Source organism: Salvelinus alpinus, chromosome 1 (genome assembly GCF_045679555.1).
Source record: "Salvelinus alpinus chromosome 1, SLU_Salpinus.1, whole genome shotgun sequence".
Taxonomy (NCBI): domain Eukaryota; kingdom Metazoa; phylum Chordata; class Actinopteri; order Salmoniformes; family Salmonidae; genus Salvelinus; species Salvelinus alpinus.
In genome coordinates this window covers 40,740,212-40,759,468 of record NC_092086.1, presented here as the reverse complement: position 1 = coordinate 40,759,468, position 19,257 = coordinate 40,740,212, and the positions used below count along the sequence as shown (strand labels likewise).

The window sequence follows — 19,257 nt, the reverse complement described above, 5'->3', positions numbered from 1 at the left end:
TCCTCTCTCTCTCCCTTGGACAATCGTGACAGTTTTGTTGATGGTGGTGGAAATCGCTGTACCAGGTGCCGCTCAGGAATCTCCCATAGGTGTTCAATTGGGCTGAGATCTGGTGACTGAGACACACACACACCCTTTAAACCCCCTATGTATCTTTGAGACCCCTCTTTTAAAGTCACTGAGATCTCTTCTTCTAGCCATGGTAACCAAAATAATAAATGGGCCTTTTTATACATGACCCTAAGCATGATGGGATGTTAATTGCTTAATTAACTCAGGAACCACATCTGTGTGGAAGCACCTGCTTTCAATATACTTTGTATCCCTCATTTACTAAAATATTTCCTTTATTTGGGCAGTTACCTGTAGTTCCCTCTTCATTCATCACTCTTCACTTTTTGTATCTTTAGTATCTTGCATGTTTCTCTACTGGCATGTTGCCGTTGGTCAGGAGAGTACTGTACCCGTTATGGATGTGAGCCAGACATACCTAAGTCAAGCCTGATGCTCAACAGCATGCTAAACCACAGCTTTCAGTCAGCCGTAGACATCACATTATGAGTTAGTAGCGTTAATATAACTCAGACATAAACTCCCACCTCCCACTTTTCTATTAATTGCACATGCTTGTGTAATTATATACCAGGCGGTGTCAGAGGAAGGCCCTAAAAATGGTCAAAGACTCCAGCCACCAAAGTCATAGACTGTTCTCTCTGCTACCACATGGCAAGAGGTACCGATGCCCCAAGTCTGGAGCCAATGGGACCCTGAACAGCTTCTACCCCCAAGCCACAAGACTGCTAAATAGTTAGTTAAATAGTTAACCCGGACTATCTGCATTGACCCTTTTTGCACAAACTTTTTTTACTCATTACGTACGCTGCTGCTATTTATTATCTATCCTGTTGCCTATTCCTAGTTATTCCTAGTTATGTGTACATGTCTACCTCAATTACCTCATACCCCTGCACATCAACTCAGTACCGGTACCCTGTGTATATAACCAAGTTATTACCTCGTACCCCTGCACATCAACTCAGTACCGGTACCCTGTGTATATAACCAAGTTATCACCTCATACCCCTGCACATCAACTCAGTACCGGTACCCTGTGTATATAACCAAGTTATTACCTCGTACCCCTGCACATCAACTCAGTACTTGTACCCTGTGTATATAACCAAGTTATTACCTCGTACCCCTGCACATCAACTCAGTACCGGTACCCTGTGTATATAACCAAGTTATTACCTCGTACCCCTGCACATCAACTCAGTACTGGTACCCTGTGTATATAACCAAGTTATTACCTCGTACCCCTGCACATCAACTCAGTACTGGTACCCTGTGTATATAACCAAGTTATTACCTCGTACCCCTGCACATCAACTCAGTACCGGTACCCTGTGTATATAACCAAGTTATCACCTCATACCCCTGCACATCAACTCAGTACCGGTACCCTGTGTATATAACCAAGTTATCACCTCATACCCCTGCACATCAACTCAGTACCGGTACCCTGTGTATATAACCAAGTTATTACCTCGTACCCCTGCACATCAACTCAGTACTGGTACCCTGTGTATATAACCAAGTTATTACCTCGTACCCCTGCACATCAACTCAGTACTGGTACCCTGTGTATATAACCAAGTTATTACCTCGTACCCCTGCACATCAACTCAGTACCGGTATAGTTATCTTTACTCATGGTGTATTTATTATAACTTGTATTATTACGTGTTATTATTTTTCTATTATTTCTCTATTTTCTTTCTCTCTGCGTTGTTGGGAAGGGCCCGTAAGCATTTCACTGTTGTTTACAAGCATGTGATGAATACAATTGGATTTGATTCAATTTTTTGATTATGAGGGCACAATGCACATACACTCATAAATGTTTATCTTTCTACCGTCAGCAGAGGCCCCAGCTCTTCCCTCAGCGGGTAAGGGTACTTTGCATTCCTCTCTGAGACCTTGACTCCTTATACTAGGGGCGGCAGGTAGCCTAGTGGTTAGAGCTTTGGACTTGTAAACGAAAGATTGCAAGATCGAATCTCCGAGCTAACAAGGTACAAATCTGTTGCTCTGCCTCTGAACAAGGCATTTAAGCCACTGTTGCTAGGTTGTCATTGAAAATAAGAATTTACTGACTTGCCTAGTTAAATAAAGGTAAAAATGTATATACAGTGGGGAGAACAAGTATTTGATACACTGCCGATTTTGCAGGTTTTCCTACTTACAAAGCATGTAGAGGTCTGTAATTTTTATCATAGGTACACTTCAACTATGAGAGACGGAATCTAAAACAAAAATCCAGAAAATCACATTGTATGATTTTTAAGTAATTAATTTGCATTTTATTGCATGACATAAGTATTTGATACATCAGAAAAGCAGTACTTAATATTTGGTACAGAAACCTTTGTTTGCAATTACAGAGATCATACGTTTCCTGTAGTTCTTGACTAGGTTTGCACACACTGCAGCAGGGATTTTGGCCCACTCCTCCCTACAGATCTTCTCCAGATCCTTCAGGTTTCGGGGCTGTCGCTGGGCAATACGGACTTTCAGCTCCCTCCAAAGATTTTCTATTGGGTTCAGGTCTGGAGACTGGCTAGGCCACTCCAGGACCTTGAGATGCTTCTTACGGAGCCACTCCTTAGTTGCCATGGCTGTGTGCTTCGTGTCGTTGTCATGCTGGAAGACCCAGCCACGACCCATCTTCAATGCTCTTACTGAGGGAAGGAGGTTGTTGGCCAAAATCTCGCGATACATGGCCCCATCCATCCTCCCCTCAATACGGTGCAGTCGTCCTGTCCCCTTTGCAGAAAAGCATCCCCAAAGAATGATGTTTCCACCTCCATGCTTCACGGTTGGGATGGTGTTCTTGGGGTTGTACTCATACTTCTTCTTCCTCCAAACACGGCGAGTGGAGTTAGACCAAAAAGCTCTATTTTTGTCTCATCAGACCACATGACCTTCTCCCATTCCTCCTCTGGATCATCCAGATGGTCATTGGCAAACTTCAGACAGGCCTGGACATGCACTGGCTTAAGCAGGGGGACCTTGCGTGCGCTGCAGGATTTTAATCCATGACGGCGTAGTGTGTTACTAATGGTTTTCTTTGAGACTGTGGTCCCAGCTCTCTTCAGGTCATTGACCAGGTCCTGCCGTGTAGTTCTGGGCTGATCCCTCACCTTCTTCATGATCATTGATGCCCCACGAGGTGAAATCTTGCATGGAGCCCCAGACCGAGGGTGATTGACCGTCATCTTGAACTTCTTCCATTTTCTAATAATTGCGCCAACAGTTGTTTCCTTCTCACCAAGCTGCTTGCCTATTGTCCTGTAGCCCATCCCAGCCTTGTGCAGGTCTACAATTTTATCCCTGATGTCCTTACACAGCTCTCTGGTCTTGGCCATTGTGGAGAGGTTGGAATCTGTTTGATTGAGTGTGTGGACAGGTGTCTTTCATACAGGTAACGAGTTCAAACAGGTGCAGTTAATACAGGTAATGAGTGGAGAACAGGAGGGCTTCTTAAAGAAAAACTAACAGGTCTGTGAGAGCCGGAATTCTTACTGGTTGGTAGGTGATCAAATACTTATGTCATGCAATAAAATGCAAATTAATTATTTAAAAATCATACAATGTGATTTTCTGGATTTTTGTTTTAGATTCCGTCTCTCACAGTTGAAGTGTACCTATGATAAAAATTACAGACCTCTACATGCTTTGTAAGTAGGAAAACCTGCAAAATCGGCAGTGTATCAAATACTTGTTCTCCCCACTGTATATAAATACTAAGAGTGGTAATTCAACAGGATGCCTGTCTGATAATCACTGATACTCAGAAGCCTGGGGAACTGTAGCCTACTGTACTGTAGTGTCTGAAGGTGTACCCTATGGCTAAGCTACAAACAGAATACAATGCAAACCAGCACGACCACTCATGCACAGTTTTGACTTCCTAAAATAAAGGATCAATGGTGATGTCAAATGCTTGTCACGTTTTGTTTATTATCTAGACTTGTTTTAACTTGTCCAGTTTCACTGCACCCTTTCTGTCTTTCTGTAGTGGGCTAGCGTGTCAGGCTAACATAACATTTAAATAGGTGTTATCACACTACTACAAATAGCTATTACGTTTTCCTTGGATATTTTTGTGATATTATTACTACGCACAGATCACACCCTCTTAGTCTGATACTCTCTAAACATTATTGTCCTTCTCTGTTTGCTTGTTGGGTGGATAGCACAGTTGGGAGGTGGTGTGCCCAACCTCCAATAAAGGTGTATGTAGTAGTAACTATTATGATTCTTGTTGGATATGTTTTTATGCAGTGTGAACTTTGGGCATTGTTTGGCATTACACTATAGCCTTTTGGTGTTCTGGCATTTCATCCCAAATATGTCTAGAATCTAGATATTCTGTTTGTAATGACAACTAATCAGTGGTTTAATGTCATTACTAGATAATTCAATCTCCAATGTTTCAAGGTGGAAATGAATTTAGATTGGTTTGATTGAAGTGAGTAAAAGTGAGTGAGTAGCCCCCTTGAATCTAACAGGTGACTGGCCCTGCCACATTCCAGTGTTTCTCCATTGGAAGTCTACCAATGAGGAATCACACTGTTATAATAATGTGTATCTCTTAGTGTTGACTCCCTTGATCTAGAAAAGCAGTGCCTATTCAACAATGTCTATAACAAAACTATCTTTATTGATTATGCCCAGGTAAGAGAAAGTAAATACATTAAAAGATAGGAATGCAGGTGTGTAGGAATTGAGAGAAAGTGAGAGAGAGACAGAGAGAGCGAGAGAGAGAGCGAGAGAGAGAGAGAGAGCGAGTGAGAGAGAGAGAGAGAGAGAGGAACAGGTTTACCCGGTCTGTTCCTCTGGTCTAGTGCCTTCATGATGACACACCTGTTCATTGGGGTGGAGCTGAGGCAGGTGGCTGCTCTTTAACTAGAGAGAGGAGACACGGCTAGAGAGAGAGGTACAGCGAGGAGAGGGAAGTGAGGAGTAAGATAATTGCACTGGGACTGACAGGACACACAGCCTCCCAGGATGTTCAGCAAGAAGAAGGAGTACGACCTGGTGAAAGTGGCCCAGTGAGTTTGCCCTCCGTTGCCTGAACTTTGATGCGTTATGTTTCCTTCTCTTTTCTTCTCTTTTCTCTGTCTCTTATTTTTCATTTCATCTCAGCCTGCTTGTATTCCCTGTAGGGGCGACCTGGAATCTAGTCCACGCACATGTGGGCATTTGTTGACTGGTCTTTTCTATGTCCAACTTGGAATGATAGTGTATTTTAAGAGTCTGCAGTCTTCCAGGAAAATGCAGTAGATGATTTAGATGAAGTATCAGATTTGATCTATGAGCACTTAGTATTGGTAACGCCTCATTGCTACCTTACATAAGCGTAAAATAAATCTTATCTGCCGCCGATTGATGATGAGACAAGACAATAATTTCTGTAGTAACTGTCACAATTTGTTTACTTTCCTGAGAAAAGAGTAATCTCATTGGTATTTGGACTGTGTTGTATGTAACCACTGATGTGTGCCTTTAGCAATGGGGTGTGGCATTAAGGTTGATCTTCCACATTGCTCTCAGTATTCAATAGATGGCTGCTCTGACTAATTATGTAGACAGAGCAACAATAGCTCTGATGGATAATACTATGTTACACTAAGGTGGCCTGGCCCGGTAACAAAGAGCCCAGAGCACATAAAAGCACTGTTTGAAGAAGTGTGATCTCACAGACGTGAGTGACAGACAGCAGATTTGGAATGTGTTTAGGTACATCGCTGGAAGACTCAGGATTTATGTTTATATAGAGAAGAGGGTATGTACTGTGTGTTCTGTTGCTTAAACAGGTTCTAACAGATTTGTGTATATACAAAGTTGCGTAGAGATGAATAGATCGTATGTTTTTGTGAAATATGTACTATGTTCCTTTCAAGTGTGCCTTGATAAATCAATAATCTGATGATTATCTTTCAGTTCCTTTACATCACTGAACACTGTGTCACTCACCACATGCAGGAACACCCTCCACATCACTCCTACACTGGGGGGTGTCTTGGAGCGACAGGGTATAGAGTCTGGATCCTTTGCAGCTCTCTATCTTATAGAACCAGCAGGGTGACTTTTAGGCTTCCCTTTAGTGTCTGCCTGTCACACTCCTACTCACCCTGACATGTGTGTGTGCTGTTTGCTTTGGTACGGTAGCTATGCATTATCTAACTCCTTTTAACCTTCTTTAGGATGTGACAGGGTATGACAGGGTGTGTCTGCCAAACCTAGATGGCTCCTACAGCTATGTGGACTTTGTCATTTTACCACATATACTAACAGAGATAAGCAGTTGCCTAAATGACTCAGAACTTTCAACAAGGCATGTATGAGATACTAGATACCACAATGTTGAAACAGTAAATCTATCCCCCCACTATCACTATTCGTTTTATTGTCCCATTGGAATGTAATTGCATTCATCAGCTATTAACTTTGATCAAAGTGATTCATGGGGACATCAGTAGAATTCCATGTGCTATGTCACCCATTGACTGTAAATTCCTGAGGACACTCCTCAATAATCCATCAATGTGAGGGTGTGTACGAATAAATAGCTGACTTTCATAACAGCGACTACGAGTAGGAATGACAGAAGAATAAGTACAAGAACATACAGACTTAAAGATGTGTTGATTGCTAGAGGAATGTAGATGAGTGACAGTCCTTTGTAAAGTTGGATGGGGGAGGCTGAGGAATACTTTTTGTTCTGCCTGAGTCTGGTTCTCATTTTGATTATTCTACCAAACCTGGAATCTGGTTCCTGAACATTCAGGTTGCTCTACTGAGCCCTCTTAGATAGGCCTACTGGTTTCAACAATGTGTCAATTACACTGATGTGAATGGAGGTTTGTCTTTTCTCTTCCCAGGAGCCAAGGTAATGATGTGGCTGTGCTGGTGGCGCGCATGCAGAGCAATGCAGACCAGGTGGAGAAGAATGTGCTGCGCTCTGAGGAGCTGATGGCTGTGGTAAGAGGTCCTACCATCCCTACCCACACACTGCCTGTGTATGTAATTACACAGTTATACATACACCTTTACCTAACACGTTACAATGCCCAACTTAATGAAATCTGCATCCCTTAATTCCACTTGATCAAGTAAAAACTTTTCGATCCAACCACAGATATTTTATCAATGTGCAATTCAACACAAATGTGTCATGATGGGGAGTGCCTTTCCGTTTCTGTTCCAGGACACAGTGAATGACAAGAAGGACAGGCCCTTACTGCACCAGAAGGAGAATACAGAGATCCTAGCTGGGGCTGAGGGGCTGCTGAAGGATCTGTTCCTGGATGTGGACCGGGCCAAGAAGCTTTCACACCCACAGGCTGGAGAGATAGAGATCGAGTGAGTTCCAGCAAGAACACACACACACACACACACACACACACACACACACACACACACACACACACACACACACACACACACACACACACACACACACACACACACACACACACACACACACACACACACACACACACAGACACACACACACACACTTATAATATATGAAACAATGGTTTTGTGAAAGAGATACTTTTCCAGAGGCTCTCAGAGAACGTTCTGAACACTCATGTTCTCTCTTTCCCTCTTTCAATATGCCTCTGATTTCTAATTTTTTTCTGTTCCTTAGTGTGAGAAACCTCCATGACCGCTGGTCTAAGGACTGTACCATGTACCGGGACCTGTATGAGGCAGTGCAGGAGGTGGAGCTCACTCCCAGGATTGACTGGTCTCAGGTGCTGGAGGAGAAACAGGTGAGCCTGCCATATCCTTGGTAACACTCTATTCAAGACCAGTATGACTGTAGACAGTACTGTCCTGTCATTATATAACAACTTTGGTTGACCACCGCTTTCTGCTGGTGCAACCACACCTTTGGTATTAGCTCCTAGTTGCTTGGAGTAACATATCTTTCTGAATGTAGTAGTAGTGGTACAAAACTTTATTATCCCCAGGGGGAAAACAGCCAAACAAAGTTAACAAGACATGTGGTTGAGGTAGACATACAGCTGAACTCTAGAGTATTTACTGTACCTGTGTGTTGTGTGTTATAGAAGCAGATAAGTGCAGAGAGGTACGGGCCCAACCTGTCTGATGTGGAGAAGCAGATTGCCTCTCATAACATCCTGCACCAGGAGATCGAGGCCTACGGCTCCCAAATGAACCGCAGCAGCACTGGCTCTCCGGTAACGACTACAAAGCCCTCGGCTGCTTTCTTCATTCTGAATCTCACCAAAACTAGGGAGAAACTCTAAACAATGATTTTCATGGTTTGTTTTCTGTCCACAGGCAAAGTTGTCTACCATTCAGAGACAGTACACAGATCTCTTGGTGAGTCCAGAAGTTATGTAATACATCTGTGTGTGCATTAAAGTATGGCTCTGACATGTCAAAGGGGCTCAGAATGCTACACTGTTGTGGTTGTATTTGAACCTTTGTGCCTGTGCTATCTCTCCATCGTTGACTATAAGATAGTCCAGGTGTGACTGATCTGTCTCTCCCCATGCTGTGTGGTGCAGGAGGCCTCCCTGTGGAGACACAGGTACCTGGCCTCTCTGTATGACTACATGCAGGGCTGCAGTAAGGAGCTGGTCTACCTGAGTGAGTACCAGGAGAGGATCCTCAGGAAGGACTGGAGCGACCACATGCTGGACCCCCCAGGGGTGCGCATGGAGTACGAGAAGTTCAAAAACAACACTCTGCTAACACATGAGAGTGAGACCAACCAGCTACAGATGGATGGGGATCGTCTCGTTGAAATGAAGCACCCTGCCAGCTCCACAATACGGGTATGTTTATATGGCTACAAGATGTTAACTTTTACCATTGTAATAGCTTAAGTATAGGACATTGAGTTACTCACCACATGAGTTACTCACCACATCATCTACTCTGATCTTCCATGGGACAATATGCTTGGTTCGTCTCAGGCACACAGCGACGCATTGCAGAACGAGTGGCAGAGCTTCCTAAACCTGTGTATCTGCCAGGAGGTACACCTTGACAACATAGACAACTACAGGAAGGTACGTCATCTCTTAACCCTGGGAAAGGACGTTTCTTATGGCTCGTTGTCATGGCTCAATGTAACATTGCTCCTATGTGTGTTCCTACCTACAGTACCAGCTGGATGTAGAGACCTTGTCTGAGTCCATGAAGAGACTCAACTCTAATCTGGACCCCAAATCACTGAACAACAAGAACAACCCAGAGATCCTGCTACAGCTTGAGGTGAGATTTGGTTTATTCTTTGTATCGTTTCTATGACGTACAGCATTATTTCAATCTGTTCTCTAATATCTTCTGTATCTCATATCCTCAGGGTGATGAGAGAGCGATAGAGAGGAACGAACAGCGCCTCGTAGCCCTGAGGGAGTTCAGCAGCACCATCGCCCCTCTGAAGCTGCGGCGTCTCCGCCCCACCAAACCCACCCCTGTGGTGTCCCTGTGTGAATGGACCAATGGAGAGGTAGAAAACAGCTTCATAGAATAGCATTGTGAGAGTTCTGAGAAGCTAAAGGGCAAGCTAATGTCCTGTCAATTGACAGCTGTAGCACAATATAATGATGCAAACTCCTGCCACCCTTAGGACTCAGTGTCTCAAGCAGAGAAGCTTATGCTAAAGTCCAACTTAGACGATGAGAACTGGGAGGTCCAGACCAGCACTGGGAAGACCAAAACCCTGCCTGGAGCCTGCTTCCTGGTCCCACCGCCAGACACTGAGGCCCTTGAGAAAGTGGAAAGGTAAAGAGAGAGAAAAAAAGACTCTCCTTATTACAATGACCCAAAACTTAACCACCATCACAGGTGAACTGTAATGACATTGTGTGTTTGTGTGTCCAGTCTGGACAGAGAGCTTTCTAACCTGAAGAGAAAGAGAACTACTCTGATGGCCTCCCTGAGGAGCCCCGGTGTGGAGGTGGTGCGCTCAGTGAGAGCAGGTGAGTGGAACATCACTCCACTTGGTAAGAACTTTAGCAGAAATCACTTAGTTTGAACTCACAGTGGGACCCTAGTAGATACAGGGGACTAGACTCAGTGTGGGCCTCTCCTGTCCCCTTATTTCTCACTGTGCCCTCTGCTTGTCCTCAGCCCCTGTGGCTAATGCCCCAGTGGACACAAAGACCACAGTGCTGGCCAGCCAGCTGGACAAGATCAGCAAGAACCTGGACCACAGTGAGAAGGACATCCTGAGCCGGCTGAGGGCCCCTCTGGATCGCAGTGACCCCACACGTGACCTGGCCAACAGGCTGAAGGAGCATGAGGTGAAGGGATTGTTTTTTATTTCAGACCACTGCAGGCTGCTACATAGCATCATTATAATGGACAGTGTGGTTCCAGAGTGTGATATCCATGGTGTATTTTGCCCTGCAGAGGGACGCCCTGACTGTTAGGAACCTGGAGGCAGAGAAGGCAGCGGTCCAGAGAGATATGGATCCCATCCTAGCCCAGAAGCCCCTTGGGCCCACCACCTCCGCCCTGTCACTCAAACTGAGTGGTCTTAACAACAAGTTTGACGACACCAACGTCCTCTGTGACCTGTACAACAAAAAGTACGAATTTAGTTAACAATGTGAAATATAAAAAACCTATGTAAAGGTTGCTTTAGCTATATGTTCTTATTTTTTACTTGTTTTTATTTTATTTACATCCAATTCCTCAAGATTATTCTCACTCACGAATTTCTTTGTCATGACCAGAGCCACAGCTTCCATGTTCTTGGAGAGGCAGATCAATACGGTGGACAACTCAGTCTCTGGCTTTGAGGAGCAGCTGGCTGAAGATGCTGCCATCCCTGATGTTCCCAACGTCCTCCAGACACGCATCCAGAAGCTTCAGGTAACAGTATTTTCGCCATATGACTACTTAAAGTTCATCACACATCATGTCATTATGATGGACTCTTACAAGTTGCAGTGAGTGTTTTGTTTTGATTGACCCATCCTCTTTGATAAGTCCCCTGTGTTTCTCCCTTGTCCTACAAACAGAACATGCGCAAGGATGTAGCGTTAAAGCAGGACGAGATGCTGAAGCTGAGCAGGGACTTGGAGTCCTCAGAGCAGCTGAGCAGCTCCCTGCAGAAGGGCTTCAATGAGTACTGCCCAGACATCCGCCGCCAGCAGACAGAGGTCAAACACCTGAAGAACCGCTATGCCAACGTCAACAGTCAGCTACAGGAGAGGTGAGAACCCCATCTGTCCCACAGCTAAACTCAGCAAAAAAGAAACGTCCCTTTTTCAGGACCCTGTCTTTCAAAGATAATTCTTAAAAATCCAAATAACTTCACAGATCTTCATTGTAAAGGGTTTAAACACTGTTTCCCATGCTTGTTCAATGAACCATAAACAATTAATGAACATGCACCTGTTGAACAGTTGTTAAGACACTTAAGACACTAACAGCTTACAGATGGTAGGCAATTAAGGTTACAGTTATGAAAACTTAGGACACTGAAGAGGCCTTTCTACTGACTGAAAAACACCAAAAGAAAGATGCCCAGGGTCCAATTGCAATGTCTGTACTGTGAGACGCCTAAGACAGTGCTACAGGGAGACAGGACAGACAGCTGATCATCCTCGCAGTGGCAGACCACGTGTAACAACACCTGCACAGGATCGGTACATCCAAATATCACACCTGCGGGACAGGTACAGGATGGCAACAACAACTGCCCGAGTTACACCAGGAACGCACAATTCCTCCATCAGTGCTCAGACTGTCCGCAATAGGCTGAGAGAGGCTGGACTGAGGGCTTGTAGGCCTGTTGTAAGGCAGGTCCTCACCAGACATCACCGGCAACAACGTCGCCTATGGGCACAAACCCACCGTCGCTGGACCAGACAGGACTGGAAAAAAGTGCTCTTCACTGACGAGTCGCGGTTTTGTCTCACCGGGGGTGATGGTCGGATTCACGTTTATCGTCGAAGGAATGAGCGTTACACTGAGGCCTGTACTCTGGAGCGGGATCGATTTGGAGGTGGAGGGTCCGTCATGGTCTGGGGCGGTGTGTCACAGCATCATCGGACTGAGCTTGTTGTCATTGCAGGCAACCTCAACGCTGTGCGTTACAGGGAAGACATACTCCTCCCTCATGTGGTACCCTTCCTGCAGGCTCATCCTGACATGACCCTCCAGCATGACAATACCACCAGCCTTACTGCTCGTTCTGTGCGTGATTTCCTGCAAGAAATGAATGTCAGTCTTCTGCCATGGCCAGTGAGGAGTCCGGATCTCAATCCCATTGAGCACATCTGGGACCTGTTGGATCAGAGGGTGAGGGCTAGGGCCATTCCCCACAGAAATATCCGGGAACTTGCAGGTGCCTTGGTGGAAGAGTGGGGTAACATCTCACAGCAAGAACTGGCAAATCTGGTGCAGTCCATAAGGAGGAGATGCATTGCAGTACTTAATTCAGCTGGTGGCCACACCAGATACTGACTGTTACTTTTGATTTTGACCCCCTTTGTTCAGGGACACATGATTCCATTTCTGTTAGTCACATGTCTGTGGAACTTGTTCAGTTTATGTCTCAGTTGTTGAATCTTGTTATGTTCATACAAATATTTATACATAAAATAAACTCGGTTGACAGTGAAAGGACGTTTTTATGTCACAGTTATATATGTCTTGTGTCTGTGGTTACTTCTCTGGTCTATGATATACTGATGCTTAATAAAAAATCTATTGTTATAGAACGGTTCTGCTGCAAGAGGCAACCAATAAGAATCAAGGCTTCCAGAGCTCTGTCCAATCATTGAACTTATTTTTGACCAACCTGCCTAATAATACGATCAATCCAAGTGATGGACTTTCTCAAATTAACTCCAAGCAGAACTCTCAGAAGGTTTGTGGGCTTATTTTTGTGTTATTTTATCTCAACAATTGTCCCTGTTATGAACATCGTCAGTTTTCTGCAGTACATTTCTCTTGTTCTTATTGGGTGGTTGCTTTCGTTTCAGAGAGTGGTGGAGGACATAAAAAGGAAATCAGATGATGTGGGCCTAGCAGTGAAACAGTCCCGTGACTTGCAGAATGTTCTCAATGTGAGTTTAAAAAATACATCTAATCAGAGCTACCATTAAAAATGTTGATATCAGTTGAAGGGTTTTGGTCAATGTTGTTCTTAAAAGAGAAAATAAATATTCACCATGTCTCGTAGGAGTATGAGGCCAAATCTGATAAGTACCGTGGTACACTGAAAGATGTGGATGATGAAGATGCCAAAAGACATCGCACATCCGCCATGGCTGACGCGGTGCTGAAAAAGGTATTGTGGACCTGAGCGACTGCAACAATCCTCATCCTATAGTTGACTTAATTTGCATTCAAGTTTGGGCATTGATTCAAGATCCATGATCTAGAGGCTGTATGTTTCTGTTTCAGGAAAGAGCTCTACTGAACCTCTACTCAGAGGTGTCTGCAGAGAATGATCAGCTTCTCAACAAGATGGGATTGGCTAAGAACATAATTGCCCAGGTATGACACAATTACTTTGTAAAACATCAACACAGTGGATTATGTAATTCCTTATTAAAAAACCCACTCTAGTATAGGTTAAACTATATTGTCCACTGTTACCTGCTCTGAACAGAATGACGAGAAGGTGAGCCAGGTGGTGGTGAAACAGCAGCGGCAGCTCCAGAGCCAGCAGAAAGACCTGGAGGAAACAGACGTTCTAAAGAGAGAGCTGGCGGATGAGATCGCCAGGCGCTCCCATGCTGAGAATGACCTAGCAACATACAGAAAGAGGTTTATTTCACTGAAAAGCCGTAGAGGTGTGGAACGAATGGAGGAGAGGGAAGTTGTGCAGTACTACCGTGACCCCATACTAGAGGGTGACCTGGTGTCCCTGAAGAGTCGAATCCAAGATGAGACTATTAAACACTCTGGCACCCAGACAGAGATAAAGGTTGTCAATGAGAATATCATCCGCCGGGAGACTGAGCTGACAAATGTCAAACCTAGGCTGTTAACCAAGGTGTTGACTGAGTTTGAGAGGGACCCCCAGCTTGACAAGGAGGCCACCAAGCTGAGAGAGGAGATGTGCAAGCTGGAGCAGGAGGTCCAGGTGAGAGATACAGAGACGGTCCACATGAAGACTGAGATCACAGTTCTGGCACAAAAGAGACCGACTATCAAAGAGAGAGTAGTGAAAAAGGAGGTGGTGAGACTGGAGAAGGACCCGGAGATGCTGAAAGCAGTTCTGACCTTTCAGACCGAGATCTCAGAGGAGGGGTTAAGATCCAAGTCCCTCAATGATGACATATTCCGCACTAGGAGCCAAATAAACACACTTGAGAGGATCATTCCCACTATCCAGCCTAAGATTGTTACCAAGGTGCTGAAGAGGGTGGAACAGGACCCAAAACTCATTGACGAGGTTAAGACTATCCACACCAGCCTGGAAGAGGAGAACAAGATGAACAGTGATTTGATGAAGGAACTCACCAGCCTCCAGATCCGCTACAGTGAAGTGGAGAAGGTGCGGCCCAAGCTTGAGGTCAAGGAGATCATCAATGAGATCTACAGGGTGGACCCTGAGACAGAGGTGGAGCTGGTGAGGCTAAGGAAAGAGCTGCATGACTCTAATCGAAACTGCACTGATCTGGAGAAAGAAATCGACTCACTTATGGTGGATCTTAAAACTCTGCGTTCCCAGAAACCCAAGTCGGAGTTCAAGGAAGTGACCCAGGAAGTGATTAAAGAGGAGAAGAGCCCAGAGGTCATCAGGGAAATTAAGAGGTTGAACGACCAGGTTTCACTTCTGCGGGTCTCATATGACAGCACCCTGGATCTGCTGAGCCGCCTGCGCAAAGAGAGAGATGAATGGAAGGTCGAAAAGTCTAAGTTAGAGACAAAGCTTGTAAACAAAGAGGTGGTCAAATACGAAAATGATCCCCTACTGGAGAAGGAGGCTGACCGTCTGAGGAGAGATGTGAGGGAAGAAATCCAGCAACGACGCAACATGGAGGAAACTGTCTTTGACCTGCAAAACAAGTACATCATGGTGGAAAGGCAGAAACCAGAGGAGACGATAGTGATGCAGGAAGTGGTGCGTCTTGAGAAGGATCCAAAACAACTCCTGGAGTATGAAAAGCTGAACAAGAACTTGGATGAAGAGGTTAAATCCCGTAGGAAACTGGAATTGGAAGTTCGACAGTTGAGAGCCCTGGTTGAGGAGATAGAGAGAAACTTGGCACTGATGGACGACCGGCAAAAGAAGATCCAAGTAGAAACAGAGCTTAGACAGATCAAATCTCGCATCCTTGAGCTTGAAAATACCCCTCAACCCATTGCGGAGAAGATCATTATTGAGGAAGTTCTCAAAGTGGAGAGAGACCCCAAGCTTGAGAAACTAACCAGTGGCTTACGCACAGACAGGGATATGGAGGAAACCAACATCAGTCGGCTGGAAAGGGACATCCGAAACCTGAAGATCAAGTTGGACATCCTGCGCAAGGAAAAGTCCATTGAAAAGACTGTATATAAAGAGGTGATTCGGGTGGAGAAGGACCAGAATGTGGAGGCTGAGAGAGACCATCTCAGAGATCTAGTGTTGCAGGAAAGAAGTTCCAGACGGGATCAAGAAGATGAAATCCAGAGGCTTAATACCAAAGTGACCCGGCTCCAGACCACAAAGTCAAGCACCTCTCACGAAGAAACAAGCATCACCCTCAATAGAGATTCCCTGATGAGAGAGAAAGAAAATCTCCTCAAAACACTGAGGACTTTGGAGTCTGAGAAACATGATTTAAGCATATCGTTCCAGCTGCAATCCAAGCTGATGAGTGAGAGAAACCAGACGAACAGGCAAAGGGGCTTCAAGATGGATTCTGAGGTACAACGTCTAGAGAAGGACATCCTGAATGAAAAAGACCGGATACACCAAAAGGAGACCTACATTATGGAGCTGCAGAACAATCTTAAGAAAGAGGACCACTCTGAGACACACACCAGAGAGACCAACCTCTCCACTAGAATCAGCATCCTTGACCCCGAGACTGGCAAAGACATGTCACCATATGATGCCTACTTAGAGGGTCTGATTGACCGCAACCAGTACATCCACCTTCAGGAGCTAGAATGTGACTGGGAGGAGATCACCTCAATGGGTCCAGATGGGGAGACCTCGATTCTGCAGGATCGCAAGAGTGGAAAGCAGTTCTCTGTCAGGAATGCTCTAAAGGATGGCCGCTTGACCCAGTCCGATCTGCACCGCTACAAGGACGGTAAAATGCCTATCTCAGAATTTGCTCTCCTGGTCGCTGGGGATTCCAGACCAAAGCCTTACATTGGTCCAATCGCAACACCAAGGACACCGACAAAGACCACTGCGGCATCCTCTTTGAGCACAATGCCATCATCACTAAGGTCTTCCTACTCAAGTCTCACAAACAATAGATACGGCAGCAGTAGCAACCTGAACATTTCTAGCGGTGAAGAGCTCTTCCCAATCTCTGGGGTGCTGGACTCCACCACCAACAGCCGTATGTCTGTACGTAGTGCCCTGACTCGAAACCTTATTGACCCAACCACAGCCCAGAAGCTCCTGGAGGCTCAGGCAGCCACGGGTGGCATCGTCGACCTCAACAGAAAGGACAAGTTCTCTGTTCACAAAGCAGTTGAGCTGGGTCTCATTGACAAAAGTCACATGCATCTGCTGCTGAATGCTCAGAAGGCCTTCACTGGAGTGGAGGATCCTGTGACCAAGGAGCGTCTCGCAGTAGGGCAAGCGGCTGAGAAAGGCTGGATACCTCAGGATAGTGCCATGAGGTACATGGAAGCACAGTACCTGACTGGGGGGCTGGTGAACCCCCATAAAGCTGGTCGCATCAGTGTCCAAGATGCTCTTAACACCAAGATAATCGACAGCACAGTAGCCAAGAACCTCCAAGACAAGTCTGCCCACACCAAAGAGTTGATTGACCCCATCACAAAAGAGAAGATCTCGTACAAGGAGGCAATGGATCGCTGCAAAAAAGATGTCACTACAGGGCTCTTGCTGCTCCCTGCAGCCTCCAGTGGTGACTCCAAAGATGCACCATCATACTCCAACTATCGATTCCCTGGCTCCTACAGCCAAGTCTAGACATGTGGCTGACACACATGCCAGATCTAGAGAGATGCTACAGCTCCAGGTGCTAAATAGAAATAGAAATTCACATCACAACAACACAAACACATGTTCTTATGATGTCTTTATGGTAAAGGTAGAACATTTTTATAGTTCTGATTTTTGAAGTCAGAAAATGTCTAGGTTGTACTGTACACATTTACCTGTTCTTTATTCATGCTATGATTCTCAAGAGTTGCTGTACACATAATTTAAATTAATGTTTGGTGAAGAGCTTCAGTATTGTGAGAGCCATTTCTTCCAATAAACTTTCAAATAACCACTCATTATTACTTTTTTCAAAACAAACGTTGGTCTCTGTGTATGATTACTCCTATATGATGGTGGTAATTGTTGAAGTTCAAGTAGTTTATTTGTCTTATGGACAGGAACACACAGTACAAGGACATTCTTACTTGCATGTTCACCTCTAAACAATGCAACAATAATAGAAAAAGTAAAAAACAAATAAAATATTGAGCTCAATGGAATAAAAATAAAAAATTGAGCAGGAAAATGACTTCAAGGATGCTCAGGGATTAGCCTTTCATGGAATAGTATTGTCTTTTCAGTAATGATAGTGGCCCTCTTTCCTGGTGTTTAGTATGCTGCCCACTGTCAATTTCACTTCTGTGACCCAGCTGAGACCACATGATAACACGAGGATGTCCGTGTTTTGACATTCTCACGAGATGGCAGGACCATACAACAAGGTAGCATGCTAATGCAATACACAGTGGATTTAATCTGGAGAGTTTCTGTGCTGCTGTGTGTCCAACCGGAACGGGCCGGTATGCAAGTAAATTAGGATCTACAGATGTAAATGTCCCTCCCCTTGTCCTGGTGAGAGGTGAAAGGTGTTGTGGGGACTGGTGAGAGTCCCCTCTGATGGGATGTCTAGTAAACAGATTAGTTGGTTACAGACAGGGCTTTATGGGATTACTGGACATGAGCCTGCCTGGGGAAGGAAGTGGCCCCCTCCTGTAAGTGGGGTTGTAAAATGAGGTTGTAAAATGAGTGACCTGGTGCCTTAACTGGTTTTAAAATGATATAGGGATTAAAAACAGAGAGATTACAAAACACAGCCTAGCTATGAGAAGAATGCATTTGACAATGGTGAATTTGTCCATTAGGTACAAATGTTTTATTGTATTTTGACTTACTGTGGTTCCATGCTGAGGTAGATGATCCCTAAATTCCAAAATTGAGAAAGATCCATCAAGGAACAACTTGAACGCCCTGGGTGGCAGATTGATCATTGTAATACTGTTATTTTAAACAGCAGTTAAAGGTCTAAAGGACCACTTTGTTGATTTGTCCATGCTGTCTGAATAACTGTCATGACTGAAACGACACAAATTATGGTATACATTATGACGACAACTCACTCATTCACTAGCAGTAAGGAAGACGGTGTGGCATGGAATCGTCCGTCCACCTCAATGAAAGTACAGTAAGTTTCACGACTCAGGAGAAGATCCAGATGCAGACAGTTCGAAGTAACAAAAGTTTATTACAAAAACAGGGGGCATGCAAACGACAGGTCAAGCAGAGGTCAGTAATCCAAAGCAGAGTCCGAAACGTACAGAACGGCAGGCAGTGTCACTTTGGTATAAAGGGATCGGGAGACAGGCGCAGGAATGCGTAATAGGGATTTTTATTGATCCAAATTACAGCATGCCATATAAAGACATGGAGACGAAGACCAAACAAACACATGTACAAAACAGGGTTGAAACAGAACGGCAGGCAGAATGGTCAGAATGGTCAAAACCGGGAAAACAGGGACTAGAGCAAAAACAGGAGTATGGGAAAACCGCTGGTAAGCTCGACAAGACAAACTGGCAACAGACAAACAGAGAACACATACACTGGGGATAATGGGAAAGATGGGTGACATCTGAGGGGATGGAGACAAGCACAAAGACAGGTGAAACAGATCAGGGTGTGACAGTAAGTTGTTTTCATTCATAAAACATAATGGATGACGAAAGTAATTGCAGGCCCTTTTGTATTGCTGTGTGATTATTGCCATAATGCCATACCACGGT

The 19,257-nt window shown here is 44.8% G+C and overlaps 1 protein-coding gene across 1 annotated transcript; it reads left to right on the top strand.

Annotated features, from left to right (window-relative positions):
- Window positions 1-4,967: 4,967 nt before the first annotated feature.
- LOC139532368 (envoplakin-like) lies at window positions 4,968-17,489 on the top strand. Its single transcript, XM_071329893.1, has 21 exons — window positions 4,968-5,117; window positions 6,951-7,050; window positions 7,277-7,431; window positions 7,724-7,847; window positions 8,148-8,279; window positions 8,383-8,424; window positions 8,613-8,882; window positions 9,024-9,119; window positions 9,214-9,324; window positions 9,416-9,562; window positions 9,683-9,837; window positions 9,937-10,034; window positions 10,186-10,358; window positions 10,468-10,646; window positions 10,794-10,932; window positions 11,082-11,275; window positions 12,787-12,937; window positions 13,053-13,136; window positions 13,253-13,360; window positions 13,477-13,569; window positions 13,685-17,489. Exons 1-21 carry the CDS (start codon window positions 5,074-5,076, stop codon window positions 17,180-17,182), a joined length of 6,093 nt encoding a protein of 2,030 aa, XP_071185994.1. The 5' UTR covers window positions 4,968-5,073; the 3' UTR covers window positions 17,183-17,489.
- Window positions 17,490-19,257: the final 1,768 nt, after the last annotated feature.